This window comes from Crassostrea angulata, chromosome 2, assembly GCF_025612915.1.
Source record: "Crassostrea angulata isolate pt1a10 chromosome 2, ASM2561291v2, whole genome shotgun sequence".
Taxonomy (NCBI): Eukaryota; Metazoa; Mollusca; class Bivalvia; order Ostreida; family Ostreidae; genus Magallana; species Magallana angulata.
In genome coordinates this window covers 74,333,890-74,361,351 of record NC_069112.1, presented here as the reverse complement: position 1 = coordinate 74,361,351, position 27,462 = coordinate 74,333,890, and the positions used below count along the sequence as shown (strand labels likewise).

Genomic DNA, 27,462 nt, shown 5'->3' with positions numbered 1-27,462 from the left:
ATAAACAGCCAGGGACATTGCGCTGCATGCCGAGGTGTGCGGTATTGCGCTGTACGGAGCTATCTCGTCTATTATTTTTTCGGTTACTGCTGAGGACATGTCATCCCGCCTTATGTTTTGTTAAAGTATATATTTGTTTTCCGTGAAAGTGACATCTATGTGTTATTCAGGGGAGTAAAATGGGCGCAGGATAAACGTTTGGGATTCGTTGTGAGTATGCACACGGCATTCCGTTTTTCTGCTGAATGACATTCAAACAAAAAAAACCTCAATTTTTAATGTTTTGGTCTTAGACGGAAATTTACCTGTGATTTTGCGCATAAGAATATGTTATGCACGAGTGCTTGCTAATAATTATTGGAGAATAAACCGTGCAATCTAACGCGCGTGGGTTTATCTACAATGTAAGTATCCACTAAAAAATTAAAACACACGCAAGAATTTGATTCATCGGAACTTAATCTACGCCGTGCTTATTTCAAACAAGTTTTACAATCCTGTAAAAATGACACTCAAGGAAAAGTCGGTCCCAAAAAGATTGTAATAAAACAAAGATGCATCAATCACGTGTCAAAATTAGTTGTAATGAACATAATTGTTGCAATCATGCTACATGTATATTTATTTTTAAGTCCGTCACATGATTGACCTTATGTGTGATTTTTATTTTTAAATTTCATTTTAGAAATTCATTAGCAAATAGTTCGGTCTTGGTTAATACACTCAAAATAAGCAAAGGAATCTGAGTGTAATCCTAACGCTGTTCAAAACACATTTTAAAGGTAAGTGAATTATGATCTATTTTATATTATCTATCTAAATAGAACTGAACGAGGAGTTGACACTGCATGTATACCTATTTCAACATGTACCTACAGATTTAACTTGGTTTCTTTCTTTCGTGTGTAAATTGACGAGCTATGCGTTGCATGTGTTGTGATATGTTACAGTTCAATGCATATTACTGCTAATTCCTTATTTAATGCGAGGGATTAATTTCTGCATAAAATCGCATAAAGCACATTTCACAAATTTTGAAATCTCGCATTTCTTTTTCAGACAGTTTGAAACTATACAAAATTATAACAGAAAAAAATTATTGAGTTCGCGATTTCATATTTTTGCAATTTGGCGCAAATCAACGAAATCGCAGAAATAAGTACTCGCCTAAATTAAGAAATTCACACATGCAATAACGTAATGATATGAAAGTCACCCCTACCACCACCCTTTGATATCAGACACGAAAGGTCGATTTTGAAAATAGTTGGGGTAGGAGCAGATTCATTCCAAGAATTTTGTCGAGGAAATAAAAAAAACCCTGAAATTTTCAAAATTTCTAATCCTTGCATGTTTGTGTGTATGTGTGTGTGTGTGGGGGGGGGGTATGATCTGATATGAACTGATGATACATCTGAAGCAAATTGGGCATGGGTCGTTTCATTTTAAAAGTGTATTATTTGTTTGCTGAGAGTACTACGTTAATTTATATTGTACTGCACCTGTCTAGATGCATGGTACTGACAACTGATAGCATATATAATGAATCACTGTCATGAAAAATCAAACCTTTGAAAATTAGTTATTGTTTACTTTTTTAATTATACAAGTACGTTTACAAGCCCCCTCTCACCCCCCCCCCCCCCCACCCCCAAAATAAATTATACGATGGTGTACATCAATGAAGCTGAAATGCTTAATAATATTCACAACTTCAATTTCGGCTATATGTAAGCACGTATCATGCATGCTTGCATGCTTAGTAGTATGACTTCCTTTCTTTTCCTTATTCATCATTTTTTTACAATGTGATTTATTGTTCATGTCTTTTCTCCCAATGTATATATGTATAAACAAACGTGTTTGGACATTTCTTCACTGTCCATCGTGAACAATGTTATGTGGTATTTGTCATCAAGCTCTCTCTCTCTCTCTCTCTCTCTCTCTCTCTCTCTCTCTATCTCTCTCTCTCTCTCTCTTTTAAGTTCCTCTCTCTCTCTCAGTCGGTCTCTCTTTCTCTCTCTTTCAAGTTCCTCTTTCTCTCTCTCTCTCTCTTTCGAGTTCCTCTCTCTCTCTCTCTCTCTCTCTCATCTCTCTCTCTCTCTCTCTCTCTCTCTTCTCTCTCTCTCTCTCTCTCTCTCTCATTACCTGGAAACATTATACGTGTCAGATCCGTGTCAGATTAGTCTCCATGATCAGTGTAGATACCACGGGAGCCTGGGGCTTTTTTTAAATGTTCATTTATTTTAATCAAAATCAACTCTTAAAACCCAGTGGAGATTAAATAAACGCAAATGAGTTTTATGCGTTTAGAGCTCTATAACATGTTATTGAAATGCATGCATTTTTCTGTACTTAAACTGTTGATCAAATTATTATAGTAAGCATTCAGGACACCCTCTTTCAAAAAAAAAAAAAAGAAGAATATAACCCACTCTCTTAAGAAAAACTGTCTATTGTTTTTCATTTCATGTGGATTGTGTAATCTGGTTAGAGAGGGTATGTCGGGGTTGGTGATTGAAGGAAGGTGTTTTACTCTTAAGCCAATGCGAAAAATTTAAAGAACCATTGAAGCTAAGTAAGACAAAAAAATTTACGTGCACGTTTGAGGGAAGATTTAGGTCTATTATAAAGATTATAAGACCCCCCCCCCACCACCTGTAACACACACACATTAGAAAATCGAAAATTAAAAATGTAAAAAATTTAGCAGACATGCATAATAACAAACAAAAGGACAGAGACAAAAATAAACAAACAGAAAGTCAGACAAAGAACAGATCACAAAAAAGCAAATTTAACTTTAGAATGCGGTTAGCTAACTTAATAAACAAAAGTACAGAGGCACCCAATGTAACGAACGTCAGTATTCATGGAAAATACACTTAGAAGAAATATTCTCTGCTACGCCGTAACTTCTCTTTTTTTCCCATCATCATAACAAAAACTACAATGTTATATATATAAAAATAACATGCACACAGTTCAGAGGCATCAAGTTCACATTTCGACAATCATCAATGGGGAATTGACTTAATGGTTTCTCTGTTGTCTGCCATTCTCAGCATTTATGCAATATTTTTTTTATTCATCAAAGGGCCTCGGAATTTATTTTCAGGAGACAGATAATGAATGAATGTGAATTACACCCCATGCAGTGCATTAGTGACAACCGCTTACTAGATTTCGAGCGCACCCTAACACATGTAGGTGCGACGGGTTATAACCGCAGAGATAACCGAGTACCCCTTGCATGCACATAAACAGTTTAACAACCCACGTAAAGTAAATTATTTCACAGTACCCACCTCAAAATAAAATGTTACCTGTTTATCAGTGTAAGAAAATTAATAGGACGCTTTAAATCTTTTTCAATGCATTTCTCAGTGACTTTTAAGCATGTTTTATGACCCACTTCTCTCTCTCTCTCTCTCTCTCTCTCTCTCTCTCTCTCTCTCTCTCTCTCTCTCTCTGACTGATTTGTTTAAAACTGGCTCATAAGATAAGAGATGTCTTTAAACATGTAATCAGTGTAATAAATACATTTTGTTTATTTATGTAACTCATGTACAATTTCTTACATTTAGTTTTACAGAAAGCAATTGTGCAAGGTTTGTTTTTATTACACACTTGTACAAGCAGTTTTACGAAATCAAAATTATCAGTAGTATTTCGCCTGCATTGTACACGTAGTGGCGTTAGGGACTTTGACATTCTTTGACAGAGCTTAATCATTTGTGTGTGGAGTTTCTATCGTGATTTTGACCGTATGAATGTCGTTGTTGTGATGTCGATTAAGACGACCCACGAGATCAAACTCTGCTATTCAGTAAACTGAAATGCGACTGAAAGATAACTTAAAGATAACTTAGATGTGACTGAATATACCTAACAGTCAGCTCACTGAATGGCTGAACTTCATCCGGTGACCCTCCCCCCCCCCCCCCCCCACTTTTTCCCCCTCAGAAAATCTTATTTGAATCGAGGTTAAAAGTGTTGTATTGAAGCAATTAATTAGATAGCATATACAATTTTTCTTTTAATTTCAATGCTAGTAGTTGATGTATAGAATTGGTAACTTCATTTGTACAATAGTTCGCTGCTTGAGTTATGAAAGTGAATATCTGCAACTGAAACTCACCAAAAAATTAAGAAGAGAAAATCCAAGGCCCATTTGCACTGAGAGAACTGTGGAAATAGATATCTGTGCACTACGAATATACATGTTTTTGAAATGGAGTGTCTCATTGGAGTGCCTCATTGGTTTGCCGTAATGCAGACTCAAAAGAATTATCTGCAATATACACTGATGCTTGGTGAAATTGGGGCATTTTTGCTCTGTTTAAAAAAAATAAAGAAATTAAAACAAGTGACTAATGACGTAAATTGCCTAGCCAAAAAGACAAAGTGATATTGTTTTTGGAGGTATGGAATTTACGTGCTAGATTTATAATGAACTGACTCCTCTTTTACTCGAATTTTAAACCGACAGAGCTGCAAGTAATAAGCTGGATTCTTCCTATAACTATTTCGGCTTTGGTCAATTTTTTGACTGTATTTCTTTCTAGCGTGACTATTTTAAAAAAAAGGTATTTCTGAACGTTTGGCAACAATTTTTGTTTGACTAGATATATATCTTTTACATAAAATACCATTTTTAACAAGAGCTTGGACATTGGGTAGTTGTGTCAAACATTGCTGGCCTCTCAGTCATGGCTCTCTGAAATTAACACGATTTGTCTGGCTGTTGCGCTAAGGCTACGCAATCAGTGACTATTTCGCTTGAATCCAGCGTCATTTTTAAATTGTTTTGACGTTAGCTACGTCCTGCCGAAAGTCCAAGATCTTGTTAAAATGGTTTTAGTGTAGTCTGATTTCATACAGTATCTATACTCTTGTGCGTTTTTTTTTTAATTTTAGATAAACGTACCTGAGTGAAACAAAATGTCGATACGTTCATTTGAGGCATGGGACTATGTAATATTTGCGATATGTCTTTGCATTTCGCTCGGGATCGGAGTTTACCACGCTTTTTTTGGAGGCGGACAGGATACAACAGAAAAGTACTACTATGGCAACCGGAACATGGGTGCACTTCCGGTGGCGCTATCGATGCTTGTGACGTACCAGTCGTCTATTTTTATGCTGGGATATCCCGGTGAAATGTATATATACGGATCTATGTTCTGGTTAAGTTTTGTAGGCGTCGGGTTAGGTTTTGTTTTGGTGGCAGTGTTTGAGGCCCCCCTCCTCCACCCTCTCAAAATACGGAGCGCATTTGAGGTAAGTATCAATTTCTATTGTTTCTAACAATGCCATTTACAGCATCATTTTTTTACTGATTAAAATCGAAACAGAAGTAGCAGGGGTGAAATGTAAACTTTAATAAAATGTAATATTTTCCAGTATACAGTGTATGTACTCGATCATCGTCAACTTTCTACACACATTCTGTCCTATGACAAGAATAAAGAATCCTAACGTCACACATTAACGGCTATTATTTTATATATTTGATATGCAATCTACATGTACATGTTGAAAAAGAGTTATTTTGGTTTTCTTTTTAATTTAAGATTTCGTTTAATCAAATTATTATTTTTCTTCAGTACCTAGAGGCACGATACAAAAGCACTGGCCCCAGAAAACTAGCCTCCTTTATGAGTGTCATCATCTATGTGAGTCAATCCACCGATAAGGACATGTATTAATATCTATATCTTTTTACTTTTCTATAATCTGAAATTTAAAACGCAGTTTTGGGGGTTTTAATTTTTTCTAGGAGTTATTTGTTTTACTTTCTCGTTTTACTTACATTGCAGGCAATATTTATGGGGCTGGTAGTTTATGGGCCAGCAATTACATTAAAAACTGGTAAAGTCTCTCTCTCTCTCTCTCTCTCTCTCTTTCTTTCTCTCTCTCTCTCTCTCTCTCTCTCTCTCTCTCTCTCTCTCTCTCTCTCTCTCTCTCTCTCTTCGCAATACATATACAGTGTATTCAAACATTAATCTTTGAAAAAAAATCATGCGCGCATGAGTTTCGGGTTTTTAGGGTTTTTTAAAATTCAAATTGATTGTGCATACAATATTTTTAACATTCCATTTTCAACTGGTGTTTATTTCAGTCAGTGAGTTTCGTTTGACAATTTTACTCTTCATTTTAGCTTCTATATTTTAACCTAAACTTCTTTTTTTCAGTAACACAGTTCCCTCTTTGGGCCTCAATGATTATCGTAGCTGCTGGCGGGATATTCTACACATCAATAGTACGACCTCTGTGTTTCTTAAACGACCGAGATATTTTTTATTCCATTAATGGCCTCTGATTGTCAAAAAACTGCACATTCTATTTCGCATCCTATAGACGTATCAATTGCCGAATTTGCTGCATTTTATTTCGAAATCTAGAATAACAATTCCAGTTGATGCGCTTTTAAATGAAATAAGAGAAGAGCAAAATACATAAACTAACCAGAGAAACACAATCTTCATTGCATGGTTTGGTTTTGCACTCTGTATAAATCATGGATAAGAGCCCCATGCAATAAAGTGCCGGAAAACTCGATCTAATTATGCATTGGATTATAGGCTTATAATGGAAGGATGGCGGCTATATGACTCTTTCATCAAATCTGCCCCAGCTATGAGATAAAGTTCGAAAATTGAGATTAGGTTTCAAGTGATGCCACAGTCCTTTCGATTCCAAGCTAGGCGATATAAATATGGTGACGTCACCGTTTCTTCACGGCATTGCTGAGCCCCAAGCCTGATATTGACCACAAATATAAGCACTTTTCTACAAAAAGAATAGAGTTGGTAACTGAATGACTTGAAAATCTTGTTGACGATTACATACAGTGGCGTAGCGCCATTTACGCAAAAACGCAAATGAATACACAAAATTTTGCAAAGCATAGGTCTTATGATTTGAGTTTCCTATTGTTTGCACGTAAACAAATCGTATTGAGACTCCACTGAATTATAAGCTGCATATTTATTTTTATAGTATTCAGTTCTCATCGTAAACCCCGCAATTACTACGATTCCGGAAAATACCGTCATTCCATACTTTACATTAATTCATATTTTTTATGCATCCGGTTTTGAGTTTACTACGTAAGAAATCTAAATATAAAAAATTTGTCAGTACAAAGCAATTTAAAATCGTTTTTAAAAGCACAACAGCAAAGACGATCACGACGCGGTCACCATAAAAGAAAGTGACATCAGTCCTTCATGCTGCACTAAGGATTCATACTTACATGTAATTTAAAGTCGGCGGTCGGGTGAATAAAATTTTGACAAAGTCACAATACATTGTGATAAACTTGATAAAAAATTTGTCATTTAGGTAAGTATGTTACGGTTTGAATAATAGACCTGTTTCAAAACGCCTATTATATCTAGTCATATGCAATTGGTTTCCGCTGGGGTATCAGTGTTTCATATATAATTACACATTCTTTTAAAATTCAACATTTCCCTTACACATACAGTATGTAAAATTGTAACATTTTGAGACAATATCTCATCATCAAAAGCCTGTAAATCTAAAAGCTAAAACCTAAAATCCAATAGCATCGGGGGTCTTGAAATTTTAAGAAAATATTCGAAGAGTACTAGGTAAATAATGTTTGTCACAAAATTCAGCAACTTTTGTTCATATTTATTGGAATAATAATACTTATCATATTTTTAAGGCTGTTTTGTCATTCAAATAACATAAAATCCAGGAGCTTCCCCCCAGACCCCCTACCTTTTTCTGAATATAGTAAATTAAAAGGTTGATACGCCACTGACATACGTGTATCTTAGAGAGTAAAAACGATTGAAGACCTTAATGTTTATATAGACTACATCACACTCACTAAACTCACTTAAAAATATGAATAAATATGACGTAAATGAGTTACCTATTATATCAAAACAGGAACAAAACTTTGCCTTGTGATTTCTCGTAAAACCAGTTTATTGTTGACAACTTTTCATGCACGTAACTTTTTTCATTGCTATCTGTTGACATATTTTTCATTTAATATGTGTTGATCGTTCCTTCGACATCCGATAAAGGGATATGGTATTTGTGGCAATTTTTAAGACCATATTATCTCCATTAAAAGAAAATTTCTGTAAAGAGATATAGGAAAATCATCAAATATGAAGTTTTGTGCATATAAAAAATATTCTCAACTAAGGAAAGGCTTAAAGCTGAATAAAAGTTAAAGATCATGCAAAGATCTTTTTTTAGGTGGGGGGGGGGGCGAGGGACATCTTGCAAATTTCAAATTACTTTAAATTTACATTGTGAACTTAATTAAAGTATGCCTCAGACCAACCCACCCCCGGCAAACTCATTTAATCGTCGACCCCCCCCCCCCCCCAGCCGCCCCCACCACCCCACCCCCCCCCCCCTGAATTTTTTTCTGGATCTGCGCATGAAAATTGATTACATAATTTGTGGACCATTCAGTCTCCTTACGTTCTATGTCAAGGTTATGATTTTTGCCTACAGGGTGGTTTCAAAGCCGTGATTTGGGCGGATGTGTTTCAGTCCATCATCATCGTTATTGGGATATTCGCTATCCTCATTCAAGTAAGTCCAAGACGTGATTCTGTATTACTCTATATTCTATGCAGCGCGAATAAACTAAAGCAATAAAGTAAATTACTTGTTACAACTGTACCTATACTATAGCGTATTTGATCATATTACATTACACTACATGTGCATTGCATTATTCGAACTTGTTATTAGGGACTAATTAAGGTTGGGGGATCAAACGAAGTTTGGCGGATCAATGAAGAGTACGGGCGGATCCAGTTCGATGAGTAAGTAACTAGTAATCATAAGATTTATAGATACAATAAAAATATAAGTAATTCTAAATGAATAAGACATACACATTGCAATTGCTATTTTATATTCCATGCAATAAACAGCACTTGGTATGTATATTAGAAAAAGTTGACGCATTCTGTAATTCTTGTTGTCACTGCACGATTATATTCATTTTATTTTCTCTCCATGTTTGATGTCGAAAATGTCACATTGTTGTTGTTGCTGTTAAATTGCATCATTAAGTCAAGAGAGTAGAACATCTTCACCCATGAAATAGAATATTATTTGAGTTGTTTTATACATAAAATGATTTTGATTTGAAATGATGTCTTTTATGGTAACCTGATGTCAGTTTCACTTAGATGTTTTTTCTTGATGTATTTGTTAAAAGCATTATTCATACTAGAGAATAGAGCAAATCGATCAATCAAACAATTAATCAATAAGACAATCAATCATCAGTATACATATTGTATAAACGAGCAACAAAATTGATTGTTTAATCAATCAATCAATCAATCAATCAATCAATCAATCAATCAATCAATCAATCAATCAATCAATCAATCAATCAGTCAGGTAATCAATCAATCAATACTTATCTTTTAAAGGTTCAGCCCTGATATCACGGTCAGACACACGGTTTGGGGTATGGTAATAGCCAACATGATTCAGTTTTTCTCCCTGGGCTACAGCCAAATGGTCGTACAGCGAATCATGTCCACACCGACCACGGGGAAGGCAATGCAGTAAGTAGTAGCATGAACTCAAAGGGTCATACAGCGAATCATGTCGACACCGACCACATGTAGAAAGTATAAGAAGCAGAGAGTAGGCGAGAGATTCAATAACAAAACGTGCTGTATTCTTAGTGTTTATCAATTAAATCAATTCATGGTACAGCAAAATTAAAGCCAGTTAAATGACTGTATTGAAAAAGGAAGCAGTAAACACATGTACACTAAGTTTACTGAAAGTATGGAAAGGTACGCAATAAATATTTCAAAAAATATGTATAACTGGCAAGCTGAATCAAAAAAAAAAAATACATGAATGTACAGCAATACACACAGAACAATATGGTAAGGGTTATCATTCATGCTTTACTTCTAAATTCTCATAAGTATGCATGAACTGAATTTTGATCGTACGATTCAACTTTGACTTTTCTTCAGGGCCTCGTTCCTGGCTATCCCCGGCTTTGCCCTATTTGGTTCCATTTCCTGTTTCCTCGGTCTGATGGCATTCGCATACAACGTCCAACAGGGATGTGACCCTCTGAACAAAAAGATTATTGTTCGACCTGAACAGGTGGGAACCTTACCTATACTTGTACTGCCGAAAGTAAAAAAAAAAATCAGCAAAATTGCAAAACATGATGCCCATGATATTTGCACAACCGAGTTTTGTTCCCTCTATTTCCTACGAAAACTTATAGTTAATTCAAAGCTCTATAGAAACAGCTAGACTGAAATATACATGCCCCGTTTATCGATTGTTCGAAAACCCGCAAAGACTTAAGGAGAATCACAGACGCCATGAAATAATCATGACAGTATCAGACTCGAATTCCCATAGAAGACTATTTGGCTGGGATTTTTTAGCTAAAGTACTGCAATATCATCGCCACCTTCATATCCCACATGAATCACCACAGAAGGCATTATATTGTTTCAATGAATATCAAATGATGATCATTGTACAAATTACTGTAGACTATTTTCAAATTATACATTTACATCCCAATGTTGTCTTGTAGCTTTTATTTCATTATTGCTCATGAAATGCATTTTAACCAAGGTGAATATTTTCACCGCAATGATCTCTTCCGTTATTTTTTGGTTTTTGCCTTTAGTTTTTGTTACCTGTAATAATATGACTATTTTACAGGTACTGCCTTACTTTGTTATGGACATTTTTGATAGCACACCTGGTATGCCTGGTGTTTTCCTAGCTGCCTTATTCAGCGCCTCTTTGAGGTACTTCATCTAATGTAAAAACATACATTTGTACTATATAAGCTGTGTTTATAGCAGGGACATATGGATTCAGTTTTGCAATATCCTGTTTGGTAGACGATGAAAGTGGTTGTTTTGCATGAATGCAATGCTTAAATGGCAAAAATACATATTAGACGAATGCCGATAAAGATGAAGCTAGGCTATTATTGATAAACACGCTTTTTATGAATAATAAGACGATTAAGTATTATGCAAACTGGTGATTCATTTCGTACGATTGTTTATCAGACGGACTCAATAAGTGAACAACAGAGCTACATTTTTCTCACTTAATTTGATTATACAATTCTTAAAGGGTATTCATTTAATCATTACTATCTAACTCAGAATTTACTTGCCCTGTTCCATGTCGAACACTCTATTCCATTATAAACATCGACCGCTCTGTAACCTTTATAATTCAAAGAGGTAAATGTAATCTTTTCACCGTAAATGTAAACTGAACCATATAAAATAATGTCTGAATATCGAAAGTAATCGACTTTTTCACAAAGAAGTTGGACATATAATTTTCTAATTCTATCTTGCAATACATAGATGATATATAATTTATTTTTTATATTAAAAACAGGGAAAAATATAAAATCTTAAAGCACAGTCAATTAATGTATTACAATATAACAAAAAAAGCAACTTTACTAGCCTCTCTGCATGTTCTGTTTACGCGGTTAATCAATGTATTACGACAGAACTGTCATTAACCTCCCTGTTCTGTTAACAGCACCCTGTCGTCCGGACTGAATAGCCTCCCCACCATAACCTGGGAGGACTTCATTAAGCCGCACTGTGGGGCCAGGTTCTCTGAGGTCCAGGCCACAATGTTCGGCAAAATACTCGGTGAGACTCTAATATTAATAATCAAAATGGATAAGTAATAATACAATGTAAGATTTTGAAATAAACTGCTGCTTCCAGATTACAAATAAATAAAATATTTTTAAACAAGGTATTTAGCGGTCTTAAATTTGACAGTTTACCTGTTTAAATGAATGTTTATTGAATTTAAAAGATGCCAAAAATTGATAAATTTTTCTAGCTTTAAACTTTCTTAATACTTTACCAGGGTATTTCATTGGTTTCTTTTCAGCCTTTCCTGTCTGATATTTTGGTTTGCTATGAATGATGATAATTTATGAGTAGTAAGACAGTTTAGTTTATATTTTTGTTAGTTGTTGTATTTGGATCCCTAGCTATAGGATTCGCCTACCTGGCGTACCTGCTTGGAGGTCCAATTGTACAGGTAAGAAATTCTTGCTATATCAATTTAAGATAACAAATATTCGCAAAATGAAAAAAAGACAATGCTCTACTGCATCAAATCAATCAAATTTAAAAAACAAAAACAAATGTAAGGTGCAGAACGATATGACGAAGTTTCATTTATAAAAAAAAAACAACAAAAAAAACCAACCCCCCCCCCCCAAAAAAAAACAAAAACAAAACAAAACAAAATTACTTTACCAATCACGATTTATTTCTGTTTTTCTTTCTTTTCTTTTTTTTTTACATTCTTTTTTCATATCGAGACACTGTTTATTTAATAAATTTCGTGAAGATGTTTTAAAAATGTTTGTTATTTATGTGTTGTTATGTTTCTATTTTGAAGATGACAAGCACAGCGACATCATGTGTTAATGGGCCAATTCTAGGGATGTTTTTAATGGGCGCTATATTTAAATCAGCAAATGCAAAGGTACATCACAAATACAAGTGTTATGTCTTTTGGCCGACATCTTTGGGGAATATTAATAACCGTATATTTCTCACAGTAGCCTTTGTTGATTAGAGGTCTGTTACTCTGTCATTTGATGGTAAACGTCCGTTTCCATTGTGCTTATGACTGCCCCAAGATAAGGCAACCCACGAATGGTAACTTAAATTCAGATAAATTTCCTCATAGGACGCCCAAATATTTGGGAGCATAAAGAAGGAGAAAGTTGATTTTTTTTCCCTTTTGACATTTTAAATGATCCCGCAAAGGAAAACAACTTTTGTAAAGTATGGAATGGATTAGAGTATCATCCACGAAGCTGAAACTTTACCATGCATTCAGCGACAAATAAAAGACTATATGATAACTAAAGAGTCATTGAAAAAGCTTTGTTCCTCAGTCATAAGTTTCCATTCAGATGAATGAATAGTATTATATTACCCTGGGGTTTTACTGTACAAACCGAAAAAAATGGCAGTGTAAAACAGTAGACTTACTTAAAATGAACAAATTTTACCTTAAAAATGACAGATTAGCGGAGCTGTACTATTAGGTCGCCAGTATACATTTAGTTGAAGAAAAGGTATCTACTTATCCAACATTTTACCATACATACCTTAATTGACAGGGTGCAGTAGTCAGTTAACAGTTAAATGGCTGAATAGCACAGTTCATCCAATGTTTAACTTTACAAACCTAAAATTGACTGGGTGTAAAAGTCAATTGACAATCGGTTAAAAGTAGTTAGCAATTGTTTGAATGGCACAATTCATCTGATGTTTAACCATGCAATACTACCACTGACTGAATTTAATAGTCATTTGACAATGAATTGACTGACTGGCATATGTTTAATCAATGTTTAATTGTATTAACTTTTCACTGATAGGGTGCTATAGCTGGATGTCTTTCTGGCTTTGCCTTCTTACTTTGGATCGCTTTAGGTCAGGTTGTACAGAAGTTTGCCACACCTAGGTTACCCGGGGGACCGACAACTAACTGTACAGCCACATCTATGTTTAATCAATTCAATAATTATACGTAAGCATTTCATTTTTATACCACTTTTTTTCATATTTTGAAACAAACATTTCAAATCTTTTTCATATCTTTGATAATGTTTTTCGAAACTTAACCCTGTAGTTATAAATTTTTAAAAAGTTCATTTTATATGATAATTTATAAAAAGTATTTTTTTTGGCAGGTCACCAATTCAGTCGAATTTTTCCACAACAGAATCTTATGAAAGTGTTGCAGACCATACTGGACAGTGAGGATTTAGACTATTATAGAATATATATTTATTAAAAAACTCAAATATTAAATATTATGCAATTCAATTTACTGTGCTTAAATTATTTGTATTTCGTTTCATTGCTAGTTTTCATAAGATTCTGGGTGTATACAAGGTTAGCTACATCTGGTACACCACAATAGGAATGTTGGTCTGTATGCTGGTTGGGATGATAGTCAGTGTTCTAACGGGTACGTAGATCTTTTTCTTTTTTTTTTTATTATTAAAATATTGCAACTGCTCTACTTTACCTAAAAAAAGCAAAAACAAAAAAAACAAAAAAAAAACAACAACAAAAAAACAAAAAAAAAAAAAACAAAAAAAAATCCAACATGTATACATATTGTAAACATGTTGTTAGCTTATACAGACACTGTTCTTTCATAAGCAGAACTAGAAATCGCTCTTGTGTAAGAGAGTCAGAACTTGCTCTTCAAAATTCAAATTGCTTACGTAAAAAATGCATTAGCAATCAGAGTGTTGCATTTACTAAATGAAAAAATTGTATTTGTAAAATATGACATAAAAAGTATCTAATAATGAAGAAGGTTCCCCCCAAAAGGCATTTAATTCGCTGTTAAGATTCTTTATCAAGATTTCAACAAGTGTCTTTGATTTTCTACAATTTTTTGTTAATTGGAATTGTTGATCATTTAAAAAGTAAAAATATTTAAAAGTATAAGGCTAGTAAACATAAATAATGTGTGAATTTTATGTACAAGCTTTAAGAACAAAGGACTATGTGCGGTATGGTCAAATATCTGCCCCCGATTTCAACCAATTTTTAAATAGTATCTTATAAAAATGATATCTTCACAAATCATTGTAAAGAGGATGCCTATAACTTTAATATTGATTTTAGTCATCATTGCTCACTCTCTGTTTATCTATGACGTCACCTAAATGACCTAATTCCCGCAAATTTGCAAACAAATGAAGATATTCACATTTTTGCTCTATATTTTGCATTCGGAAGTATAGAGCGCAGGTCTGCTCAAGTGCGATTTTAACATATCTTTTTCTTCAGATAGTTATACATATTATACTAAAAAAATGGTACTTGAGCAAGCCTGCGCTCGATGTTTCCCAGTCGAATAACCATCGGAAAACACCCATATTTTGCTACAAAACATCAATTTATCAAAGTAATGCAATATTCATGACGTCATTTCTACATTATGACGTCACTGTGGTGATAACCTTTTACACCTTTATTTCCAATATGATTTTAAGTATCTTTCACCTTATTTTAAAGCTCTTTCTAAAACTTTGATTTTTGGGGGCAAAAATTGCATAAAACCGCACTTAGTCCTTTGGTAATAAATATTTTCCTGTGAATGTCTTATAAACGGTAATTTCAACTTCAATGTCAACTAAAAAAAATTTTCTGTAAAAAAAAAAATGCCGACGAAACTATCAATACCACCTATTTATCATTTATATCTTGCACTTGATATGTATTGCCTTGCACCTTATGGAGAAGGCTTACACAGGCATTGTCTGCTGCCTATTCCATCTATGTAAATATATATTTGCATAATAAAATACCCCAGTATGTTTAAATCAAATCAATACCACCTATATTGTTACTTGTAGAACAAGTACATTATGGAGTAAAAAGATACTTTAGTGGAGAAAGGGCATTAACTCGTTTTATCGAGAAAAGATTTACGCAAATAAATAAATGATTCAGCTTGAACCGATCACTTACTAAATTAAAGTATTTGTTTTGCATAGAATACAATTTATTATTATTCGAAGCATTACAAATATAGCATTTATATACAGATGAATCACTTTTGCTTACCGTAAAATAACTGAAAAGGAACTATTTATTCTATGACTATCAACAACTCATCCCCGAAATAAAATGATGTCATAGTTTAATGTAATATGAATATATAACATTGTTTCATGTGATAATTTTTATTTCCCGGAAATACAGGTGGAATAAGAACAGCTGATGAAGTAGACATTAAGTATCTGTTCAATCTCAGAAGAATGCTTGATTCTAAACGGGTATGTTTGTGTAATTTTGTTTTAATGATCTAATCAATATATATTTGTTAAGTAAAAGAACCTATGATATGAGACACTTGAAACAGTTTGTTAAGTTATAAGAAAGTAGTTTAAATACATAAATAGCAAAAGAATAATTATAGATAAAAAAACAAGGATGCACTTTGAAATTTAAGATGTTGAATAGAATAAATATTGCAAACATCGTATCAAACATTAATTATGAAATAATATGTACGTGTTGTAAACGATTAAACAACGTATTTGATTTATTGCTTTTTTTGTAAACACTCTTTTGCAAAATGTTTATAATGAGCTACACAATTATCAAAAAAGTATAATATAAGATATTAACATTAAAAAAAATGACATTTGTGTCTTATTTTTTAGGTAAAACAATATGAACTGAAGGAAAGAGGACATAAGTTTGACGGTGAAAATGAAACTTCCGTCGAGCTTGTCCCCGAAAAATTCTAAGTGACCTTTTTATTGTGTTCACTTTAACGGCCGGAGGCTTGAACAGAACCAAAGGTGTTGAACAGATGTCCAACGTTTTAAGAGACAGCATTGTTTTTTTTACACGTTTCAAAAACATTAAAAGAAAATAAATCCACCTCGATGATGACCATTAAATGTATGATACAATGAACTACAACTGCTATACTAATTGTGTTCATAGTTTCCCCAAAACTGGTCATTACACTGTGTTCAAAATTAACTTTTAGCACATACATTTGTTTTCAGATATATCTCTTATCAGATACGTTTATAACATTTTAGAGAAGGAAGTTAAAAGTTAAAAAAAAAACTGTCATATGATGAGAAAAGAACATTTTTTTTATTAGCGCATGGTATTTTAAACGTGCATTATTTCTATTACCTTTTGATAAGATCATATTTCTTACCATACAGCTCGTTTAATAGAATTATTGTTTTATCATATTTACTGTTACATTCAGTTTTCTTGCATGACCTAAGATACATGTATATTTGTTTTTTTTTACTCTGGCTATTGCTGCTACATTATATTACAAAAAACAACAACCCAACAACCTTGTTCTGAATTGTTATGATACAATCTACTAATAATTTATTTGTGAATTGTGTACATACTCAATTGAAAAGCTGAATACTGTTACATTTTTAACAAGAATTTATACCGCTTTACTACATCAGTGCATGCAAGTAAAGGTATTCATCATTTATTTTTTGTTTGTTTCTTGTACACGGTTTAGATAAGAGCGGTATTGTTCACTCGTATGATATTACGTAATTTTACTACGTTTTTTTTATACTTTTTTTCTTGAATTTTTGTTATCATTTAATGTGCAGTTCTATTTTAAGCAAATGATTTAAACAACGAGTAACTAACTGATTAGTATGTTATACTCTTACAACTGATGTTATGATCATAAATATTGTTTCGTTTTTTAAATACATTTATTTAACTTGTTATTCTTTTATTATTTAATTATTATAGTCATCGTTGATTTTAAAACTGCATGAATATACCATTTATTATCTGTACAGCTATAATTAATCACTTAATTCATCAAAGCTTTTTATACTTTTGTATATTATATCATCTGTGATGACAAATCGTTATTTATGATATATATTCAACATGTAGCCAGGCATGCCTACTGATTTTAAATAACGTGCAGAGTTATTTCACATTTACAACGCATTTATTCAAATAAATTATAAGTGAATATCTGCCTTTTTTATTATGATAAATTATTCTGCGGTCTAAGTGTGCAACAAATTAACCCTTTAGCTTACGCCTGTCAATCAAAAGTTACTGTTTTGTGCAAAATTAGGATATGAAATGATTTTTTTTCACATTTTCTATTAGTGTGTCTATAAATATACAATCTAAAATTGAATTTTAAAATAAGGAATTATAAACAGTTTTAAAAGCTTTTTGCACATGAATTTTTCAGAGACCACAGGTGCTTATTTACAAGACCCCCGCCCCTACATGTATCTACTCTCATTTATCCACTTGGATATAATTTTAAACAGTTTTTAAAAATTATATAATTAATATAGGAGAAGATCCCTTGATTTAATTACATTAAAAAAAATGGTCGGTGGGGGTGGGGGGGGGGGGGGTCCAGCCATAAAGCACCTTTGTCAAAAACTAATTCAATTAATAAATAAAACGGGGGGGGGGGGGGTTTCCAGTCATCAAGCACCTTTGTCAAAGACTAGGAGAGTCATTTAATGTTTAAATCTCTGATTGCATTAAGCACAATTTTTTTTTTGCAATAACTGGTCAATATGGATGTCATTCCAGTCGATGTGTTTATATGTACACCGATTCATTTTAGCGGATTAAGACAAGGAAGACTTGTCATACCCACTCCATGGTACTCTTTAAAGAAAATGACGGAACCAAATTTGTAATCCTTGACAAAAGTTGTACTCATCACTTTAACCAGAAATCGAAATCAGAAACTGAATACTGTCGAAATTTCACTTAGAGACTTTGCCAATTTGTCTTTAACAAAAAGCTCGTGCGGCTTTAGACCATGCACTTTGACGTTAAACCATGATGAATACTTTGGTTTCTTAGAAGCATAAATAAAGCTGCGCTTCATCTGAAATTGTCCAATAAATAAAGTCTTATTTTGGTGCAGCGAGCTGTGGAGTCGCGACATGGATCAGGAAACCGTCTATATATACACACAAGCTGTACGTATAAAGAAATAGAAATGTGTCTAGCTGTACCAATATAAACATTGCTGTGGCTCTTTAAATCCTGAAATAGATCATTTTATGCTAATGCAAAAATTAACCCTTTTTATTACACTATCATTTTAATTTAGATTTGTGGTTGCTTTTTTAAGCTACAGTCTCTCGGTTTCTTTTAAAATGATTTGTTATTGTAGGTCGGGGGGGGGGGGGGTGCGTGGGCTTAGGCATTTTCGTCAGATAGTTAATTTTGCTTTAAACAAGTGCATCAATGAATTGGTATATATAGTTTTATATTGATATTCTAAATGAATAACTTAAAACATTTTTTTTTTAATTGGATGATCGTTTTTGAGGTGAAGGGGTTTAGGCTGTAGTGGATAATGTTTCACATGTATTTGATTTCTAATTTTAAATTTAAAGATGGGAGTCAGACTTATATGAACAAAACCTTTTTTTCCAATTCAAAGGTAAACATCAAACGTATATCATTGGCAGGATGAACTCATATAGATTTTTAATGAAGCATTGTATTGTCCCATCATTTTTTGAATGTAATTTAAATTGGTAATAAACTTAAAATAAATTTTATATCTAAACGAACTCTGAAGTTCCAAGTTCAAATAGAACGGGATCTTTTGATTGTGAAGTGACACTTCCTCGTTATATAAATCTGTCATTAACGGTTCTCCATCTGGAAACATTCATTTTTATGTCATTTACTTCGATGTCTTATATTACCTTTGTTGGTTCTAAGGTGCTTAACGTATTCCATACACGCAAAGTATGGTCATCACTGAATCTAAGACCTTTCTGTAGTATAACAGATCAAAAATGATTTTGAGTTCCTTGTTTCAAACTAAAAGGTTTGTCATCTGCGTTTTTAACAGTATCCATCTTCATATATTTTATTTTTCATATAGTCATCTCGGAGCAAGTAAGAATTTTTGGTTAAAAAATGTATATTAAGTCTGCTGCATTTGTACACGAACAGTTTGGAAAAATAAAATACTACTTTTTAAGAATGTTAATAAGCTAAGTAATAAAACAGTCGGCAAATTGATGTTATTTGGTCCTTGCTCCGCGTCGAGGGTCTTTTCAGTTATTTTTCTTATTTTTTTTACAAAGAGTAAGGCTGTTGCTGGTACATTTTGGAATTTAAATGGGGTTAATACAGAATCATGGCATTTTTAGGTTTCTTTTAAACATAAAAATAGTTTGATATTCTCGAAGATAGTCTCACAATAAAATCTTAATGGGCATATATATAATTTGAGATTCAGAGAATTCTCAAGAAAACGTAACAAAGCAATCACAGCCTCAGTCTGATAGAGCGTGGGGATACTTATCGTCAAAGAACAACAAACGGACACTTTGACAACTATCGCAAAAATGGGACTGCAATTTGTTGTCATTTGTCTGATTTGCGAGTTTGATATTCAGGTAAGATGAAATTATATTCAATGTGTATCTTTTACAGCACAGAACATTAACTGTTTGGTTTGACGTCATTCTTCCTTGCTTAAGAATTAAATTCATACTTCTTTATATGTGTTTAAAAAAAGGGCGTGATTATCTTCTTGATAATAACATTAGAATTTAATAAAATGTGTTACCACTACAATGATTGATTGTAAAGTATCCGTATCTTGGGTAATAAACATTGTATTCATACAAAAGATGTATTGAACATTGGACTCTCTGTCATTGTCACTGTGTGCATTGAAAGTCAAATGGTTTGCGGTTTTGTCTCATCCATGTAAGACTTACACGACGTACGATATAGAGTGAGAGAATCTGAATGAGCTTCCAGCTTTGTTTGGCATTATGTTATGAATTAAATGAAATTATTTTGCCACAACCCCCCCCCCCCCCCCCCAAAAAAAAAAAAGGAGAAAAACATCAGAAAATTTGCGTTTTATATTTTTTGATAAACTTAAGGTAGAGGTGATTTTATATCGGGGAAGGGGATACTGTAGTATGTTACAATGACCATTGCGTTTGCTATGTGTCTGAATGATAACCAAATGTCCTCTTTTTGAAGACTACCACAACTAATTTATTCATAAATCCACTGTTTAACCGCACTTCATATCATTGAAGGAAATATAATCGGGAGTGGTGGAGAAGAAATTACCATATTTTAATGATTGGCATAACTTTCAGCGTTAAATTTCTCTTTTCATTCACCGTTAACCTTTTTTGTATACGTAACAATGACTGGGGCATATATAAGTAAAAATAATGGGCGCGCTAGGCCATGACGAGATATAAGTTAAATAGGTTTAAAGGAAGAGGTTGCTTTTGCGCTCGAGTACGTTGTATTGGTTTAGTGCCAGCATGTGGAATCAAAGCATTGGATTGTTGGTGATGATGATTGTGTCACAGACGTCAGCTGATTGTAAGTAATAGACGAGAGAGAGAGAGAGAGAGAGAGAGAGAGAGAGAGAGAGAGAGAGAGAGAGAGAGATTTGTCGATATTTAATAAACGTTAATATTAGTTTTTATTTGTAATAAAAATCATTATCACTAAGCTTTTTTAAATGTCAAATTAAAAATCTACGCAGTTGTTTTTCTCTCGAATATCTTTATTAACTATGTGTTAATTGTTTAAAACTACTTGGGAAACCATGTGTAATACTTGATCCTTTTTATTTGCACGTTTTGCCTCGGGAGAAATGAAATATATAAATGGCCGTTAAAAAGTTTCTTTTTTATACCTACATGAAATTAAAATAAATTTCGATTAAGTGTTGAAGTTATTCTCAAGACCAACGTCGTGAAAGGCACAAACCATTAATATTGCAAACAAAATGAACTGCAACTGAAAATCATTTGACAATTGATAAATGAATATTTCAAGACAAGACCGCATTCAAACAAAAAAGCGTTGACAGTTGATACATAGATTTTATGACATAGAAATTATTCAACACTTCTAACGTATAAAAATTGACAAAACTGAAAAGTTTTGGGTATGAAAAAAATAATAAACGTGTTTTTTGTAGAATTTTCATTCTTTGTATGTTTTTCTTACATTAGACATATACGGTTAAAGGCATTATGATTAATTAATCATTACCCTGACAACAGTAGTGTTATCTTGTCGGTGGCGTAACACTTTAATAATTTAGATATAAAACGAAACGTCAAGGTATTATTAATCTATTTTGACCATTAAATTGCTTCAAGGCCTCATCGGAGGGATATTATATATTAAAAAAAATCAAACCATTTACATTGCACTGCATAATTAGGTCGACCAACTAGAACCCAAATAAAATTTTTTATTGCATAACTAGAATGAAAAATCAGTTTTAATTTCCTTTTTCTTCAGTAATGAAATACGCATATTTCAACGTATTTACCAAAACAATAACCATATCAGTTGTATTGTATAATTTATTATTTTTTTATGTTGCAGTCTGCGACTACTTGGGACAGATGTACAAGATTGGAATCACATTTGCTAGCGGGGACGGCTGCAATACATGCACCTGTATGCCAAGCAGGAAGGTGAAATGTACACAATACCCATGCTATCCAGGTAACAACATGTATACAAACAGGGCTCATTAAAGGCTGAACACCGTTTATTAAATACCAAACAATAATGTTCAGTGTAAGGTTTTCCAATATTATGCAAATGAATACACAAAAAGGTTTAATCAATACTGAATATAGATTTTTGTACACCAAACGGTAAATGAAGATTACCGCCTGCCTATTCCCTTCTTTTCGGTAAATGAGAGCACAGATCTAGCCGAGGACAATATAGATACTAAAGCAGGAATTTGGAATATAATATTCACTCGTTTTGTCCAGAAAATTACCAGACAGAGGTCCAATAAATGGCAGAGCGCAATTAATTCAAAACAGTAATAATTTCTATCAAAAATGTAATAATTACAGAAGTCAATCTAATTATGGAGAGGAATAGCAACAAAAGTAAACGAGTGTTCGATGAGGGACATAAATAGCCCGGTAAAAACAAGTTTTAAACAGAAAAGCAAATCTAAATATAAAAAAAAATATTTATTGGATAATAATAATCGTATATAGGCGGAAATAAGCCTAGCAGGAAAAGCAGATTGATAAACATTATCAACTTTTAAATAAATTTAATGGTTTATTAGTAGATTGTTAAATAGACTACCAGAACATAATAAGGATCAAAGTAATCATTCAATAAAGGAAGACAAAGAAAGCGGTGATTAACAGTGTTTGTTCGTTAGATTGCATTGAACCTTTCTAATATGGAATTAACGACATCCATTTTTAATTATTTTAATTTATTTTAACCCACCAACTTTTTATCCCTTTCAAGTGTTGTCTGGTGCCTGCGAAATTTTGCTCGTCCAAAAATATATATAAATAAAATGTAACAATACAAGCATGAAAACATTGCATAGGACATGTAGAAATAAATGCCTGACAAAATTAAATCTGCCTTATGCAAAACTTAAGCAAAAATTTAAATTCCTTAAAAAAAACAACAAAAAACCAAATAACAATGACGTCCTTCTCCTTTTAAAAGCGCTCAAAACCCATGATTGATAGACAGCCAAAATAAATTATCAAGAGTTAGAAAATAAACGTATTTACATGTATATTGTGCATAACGAATTCTTCTTCACGCTATATTGCCTGAAAAAGAATGTGTCATTTATGTCTGGAAAAGGAATAAAAAATGAACATACCAAAAGGTTTTAGAAGGGGAGATAAGCATACGGTAAAAACTTTAATTATAACAGCAACAGAAATCTAAATTGTTAACTGAAAGTAAACTCAGGTTTCGAAGTAGACATTGCTAAAATATATTTTATCTTTCTAAATTAAAATAAGTATCAGTAGAAGTGTAGGTAAGTATCTAATAATGTCTGTTAAAGTTGAATATAATTCAAGTTCTAGAATATAAGAGGACTTTTTACCATTCTTTACGAAATACTGCCTATACCAATATAAAGTAGATTGTACGAAATATGTCCTATATTGACTAAGAATATATCTATAAAAAAAAATTAAGATATTATAAATAATCTTTTAAATTTCAACAGAAGTGCATTTGAATTTGTAACCACTTATAGTTGAATATGAAACGAAAATTTAATTTATACTAAACAAAGCCATTATATGCGTCAAGTTAATGTTCAATCGTAATTTTCATAAACCACAACATCAATTTGAATTTCTGGTTTATTTTTTAATTTTACGAATGTAAGTTTATTTTTTTACAGTAGAGTTTATTTCTATTAAGTAGATCTGTGGATATACAACGTCCATAACCTTTAATAACCTTAAACCCTGTTGACATTTACAGGTTGCCAACACCTGGGTCGCACATATGCCCCTGGAAACGTGTTTGGTAAGGGAGACAGCTGTAACCAGTGTACGTGTCTAGAATCAGGTGACGTTCAGTGTACCGACAACAAGTGTTTCCAAGGTAACCAAGCAACTGCTATAAATTAACACATTGTGTTGATATGACTTTTTGAATGCGTGACATAATTGTACAAAAAGAAAATAATCAATAAAATTTAATATACAGTTAAGAGCTGTTTAAACAACTTTTTTGACCCGTTTTAAACAGAAATTATCAAATATTGCCAAAGATAAAATTCAAAATATGTTGGTATGATAAGTCTTCCGAGAAGACAGCTCTCATTTAAAATTTCAAACATTGATCCAGAACAAAACATCAATAACTGGAATGATGGCATAAATTATGCATATATGTCAACCACAAAATCTGGCTAATGGCTCTCCATAATGAACAAATGACATTTTCATGCAAGAAAACCTAATTGAACGTTTAAAAGACCTTTATATTGCTCATTAGAATGATGAGTTAAATGATATAAGGGACAGAGGAAGAAGATATTTTCTTGAAGGAAAGACATTTATTTCAAATACTTTTATATGTCGAACACATCATTTTTTTTAACATAGTTAATGAAAACGTTCAGGTTAATAGGATCCTTTAAATCATGAGAGAGAGAGAGAGAGAGAGAGAGAGAGAGAGAGAGAGAGAGAAATTGAAAAGTGTTGTCGATATATAATACACTTTTATTAGTATTTATTTGTACAAAGAACCATTATCACTTAGCAATTTTAAATGCCAAATTAAGAATATACGCAATTGTTTTTCTCTCGAATATCTTTATTAACCATGTGTTAATTGTTTCGAACTATTGTGTGAAACTTGTTTATTCTCACTTGCATGTGTAAATTGATTCATTTTATAAGTTATTTCTAACATTTTCAGACTGTGTTTACATGGGAGCTACCTATAAGTCGGGAAGCTCCTTCCCTAAAGGCGACGGTTGTAACAGGTGTACGTGTATGGATACAGGAGACATCAGCTGTGATCAACACTCCTGTCTGCCATGTAAGACATTCAATAATCAGTGTTGAAGAGTGTTGAATACTCCTGGCCATTTGTAGACCAAATTGTTCCCTAAATTAAAGAAAAGGAGCTCTGTTTTAGCACTCAAGGAAATTATCAAACTTTATAGTTATATCAAATGCAGTTTCTTTTTAACTTATGTAATATGATAATATGAGTAATTGATTACATGTAAGTTTTGCCCCCATCGAAACCAAGTCCCCTAAAGTCAAAACTCAGCCTCAAGTCCAAGTTGTGCCCTCAAATTTATGTACATTTCTTTTGAGACTTTGAGTTAAGGACCGAGATGAGGGATTTGAAATGTTGGTGATTGTGGAGCCTGAACAAATTTGTCTTTAACTTAAGATGTTTTTTCTGTTTACTTACCTTTAAATACATTGATAATCATAGTATATGTATCTGAAGATGATCGTTGTATTTATTGGCTAGCTGTTGTTGCATATTTTAGACTGTCAGCACAACGGCAAGTTTTACCCGGCCGGTCGTCAGTTCCGGAGTGGGGACGGATGTAACGACTGCACCTGTTTGAACGACGGTACCTTCACGTGTACAGACTTCCCGTGTTATCCAGGTAAGCGTTACACACCTGTAGTTTGTCTTTTAGTTTATTTTGATATGTTTTAATTTAATTGATATCGTATTGAAAATGTTGTGTACTATGTTAAGTAAACATACATGTATAATTCAATATACTTCAAGTATTGGTCTTTAAATTTTTTTTTTATTTTTTTTAATTTTTTTTTTTTTTTGGTTAAAACTTTCAACAATCCTCAATTACGATTTCGAAAAGAAGAGAAGTACAGGTACTAATGAACATTTTGAATGCTTCTGTTATGTGTGGTAGAGGACAATAAACTTTTGAACTCGCTTATGAAGAAGATTTGTTTTAATATATCAGATTTTATCACGTACCAGACGTCTGAATAAAATGTTATCATTGTGATTCATATATTATTCTCGTCTCGTAATATGTGTTTTCTTATCCAAAGCAAATTATTGACAATTATGTAGAAATAAAGCCTAAAATTATATTCGTTTATTAATATAAGAAAAAACATTTTTGTTATATTTTAGATTGTCGATACGGCAATGAGTTATACGTAAAGGGCGCCACATTTGACAAAGGAGATAATTGTAACACTTGCAAATGTCTGGCAGATGGCACCGTCAGATGCTCAGAGAAAAGGTGTCACAACAGTAAGTTATCCCTTTCCATATCTCTCTCTCTCTCTCTCTCTCTCTCTCTCTCTCAACATTACAATGCATAAACTTACCTGAAATGAATCTTGTACACTGTACCTATGTGTTTCTTCCAGCATGTAATTACAAAGGCGCCATCTACAATGCTGGTCAGAGTTTTACCCCTGATACGTGTAACACTTGTTGGTGCATGGTAGACGGTTCCATCAGCTGCACGGAGATGCAGTGTTTCCCAGGTATGGCTCAAGTACTTCATTTGCTGCATGTATGCATCAATTCTCTTTCTCTCTTTCTCTCTCTCTCTCTCTCTCTCTCTCTCTCTCGTTTCCCAGGTATGGCTAAATTACGTCACAAGCTACACGTATTCACCAATTGCAAGTGATAACAAATCTTTTTTAATGTGTAATTAATATCAACTCACTTGAAAAATTCATGGTGTTGGTTTTCGTCCATCACGAAAAAGGTCATGAAATAAAAGAGAATTGAAATAAAAATGTTTTTTTTTTTTTTTTACAATGAGAGAAGTATTTTTTGTGGATGAAAACAAACTGAACAGAGTAGATCTTATTTTTAATTTTCAAAAAACATAAATTTTATAAACATATATATCCAACACTTCCTTTGATACGTCTTTGCTTACTCTGTTCATCTAAATTTTAAAGCTAATGATTTTTTTTTATACTTTTTAATTTAATTTTGTTTCAAAACATGTTGAAACCTCAGATTGGGTTCATCTTTGTATTTTTTTTTTATTTCATTTGTATATATTTTGATGTTATAGATTGCGTTTACGGTGGCAAAAAGTACAAGTCTGGTCAACATTTCAACAAGGGCGATAATTGTAATACATGCGTGTGCGCTAACACAGGTGACGTAAGATGCACGGATCAGGCATGCGCAATGGGTGAGCATTTCATAATTTAGTTAAGTAGACTTCCTTAAGGTCTTATTTAATTTTATTTCCATTTCTATTCTTTTTTACTCATCATGTTTACCATAAAAGATAGTCAAACAAAGGCACTGTATTACTTTGGTTTAATTGAAACTAAAACACGTCTTATAAATATAGTTTCTCTGTTACATATACTGATTTTGTTTATTTTGCAGCTCCCATAGCATAACCTCCCCGCATTTAAAACAGAATTTTAAAAAAGACATATATCAACATCATACCTTACGGAATGAAGCATCTACCGAAATACAACACCACAACTTCTTGCTTTAGAGTTGATACATCTGGGAACAACAACAACAACAAAGCACCGAGGATGAAGAC

General features: G+C 32.9%; 1 protein-coding gene across 1 annotated transcript; it reads left to right on the top strand.

Annotated features, from left to right (window-relative positions):
* LOC128173069 (sodium-dependent multivitamin transporter-like) lies at positions 1-27,399 on the top strand. Its single transcript, XM_052838797.1, has 24 exons — positions 1-210; positions 686-782; positions 4,921-5,283; positions 5,610-5,678; positions 5,823-5,874; positions 6,198-6,265; positions 8,512-8,592; positions 8,755-8,828; positions 9,450-9,587; positions 10,014-10,149; positions 10,729-10,817; positions 11,581-11,696; positions 12,029-12,099; positions 12,466-12,552; positions 13,460-13,611; positions 13,952-14,055; positions 22,005-22,127; positions 23,901-24,023; positions 24,846-24,968; positions 25,435-25,557; positions 26,061-26,183; positions 26,303-26,422; positions 26,968-27,090; positions 27,294-27,399. The coding sequence occupies exons 3-24, from the start codon at positions 4,945-4,947 to the stop codon at positions 27,305-27,307; spliced, it is 2,448 nt and encodes an 815-aa protein (XP_052694757.1). The 5' UTR covers positions 1-210; positions 686-782; positions 4,921-4,944; the 3' UTR covers positions 27,308-27,399.
* The last annotated feature ends 63 nt before the right edge of the window (positions 27,400-27,462 follow it).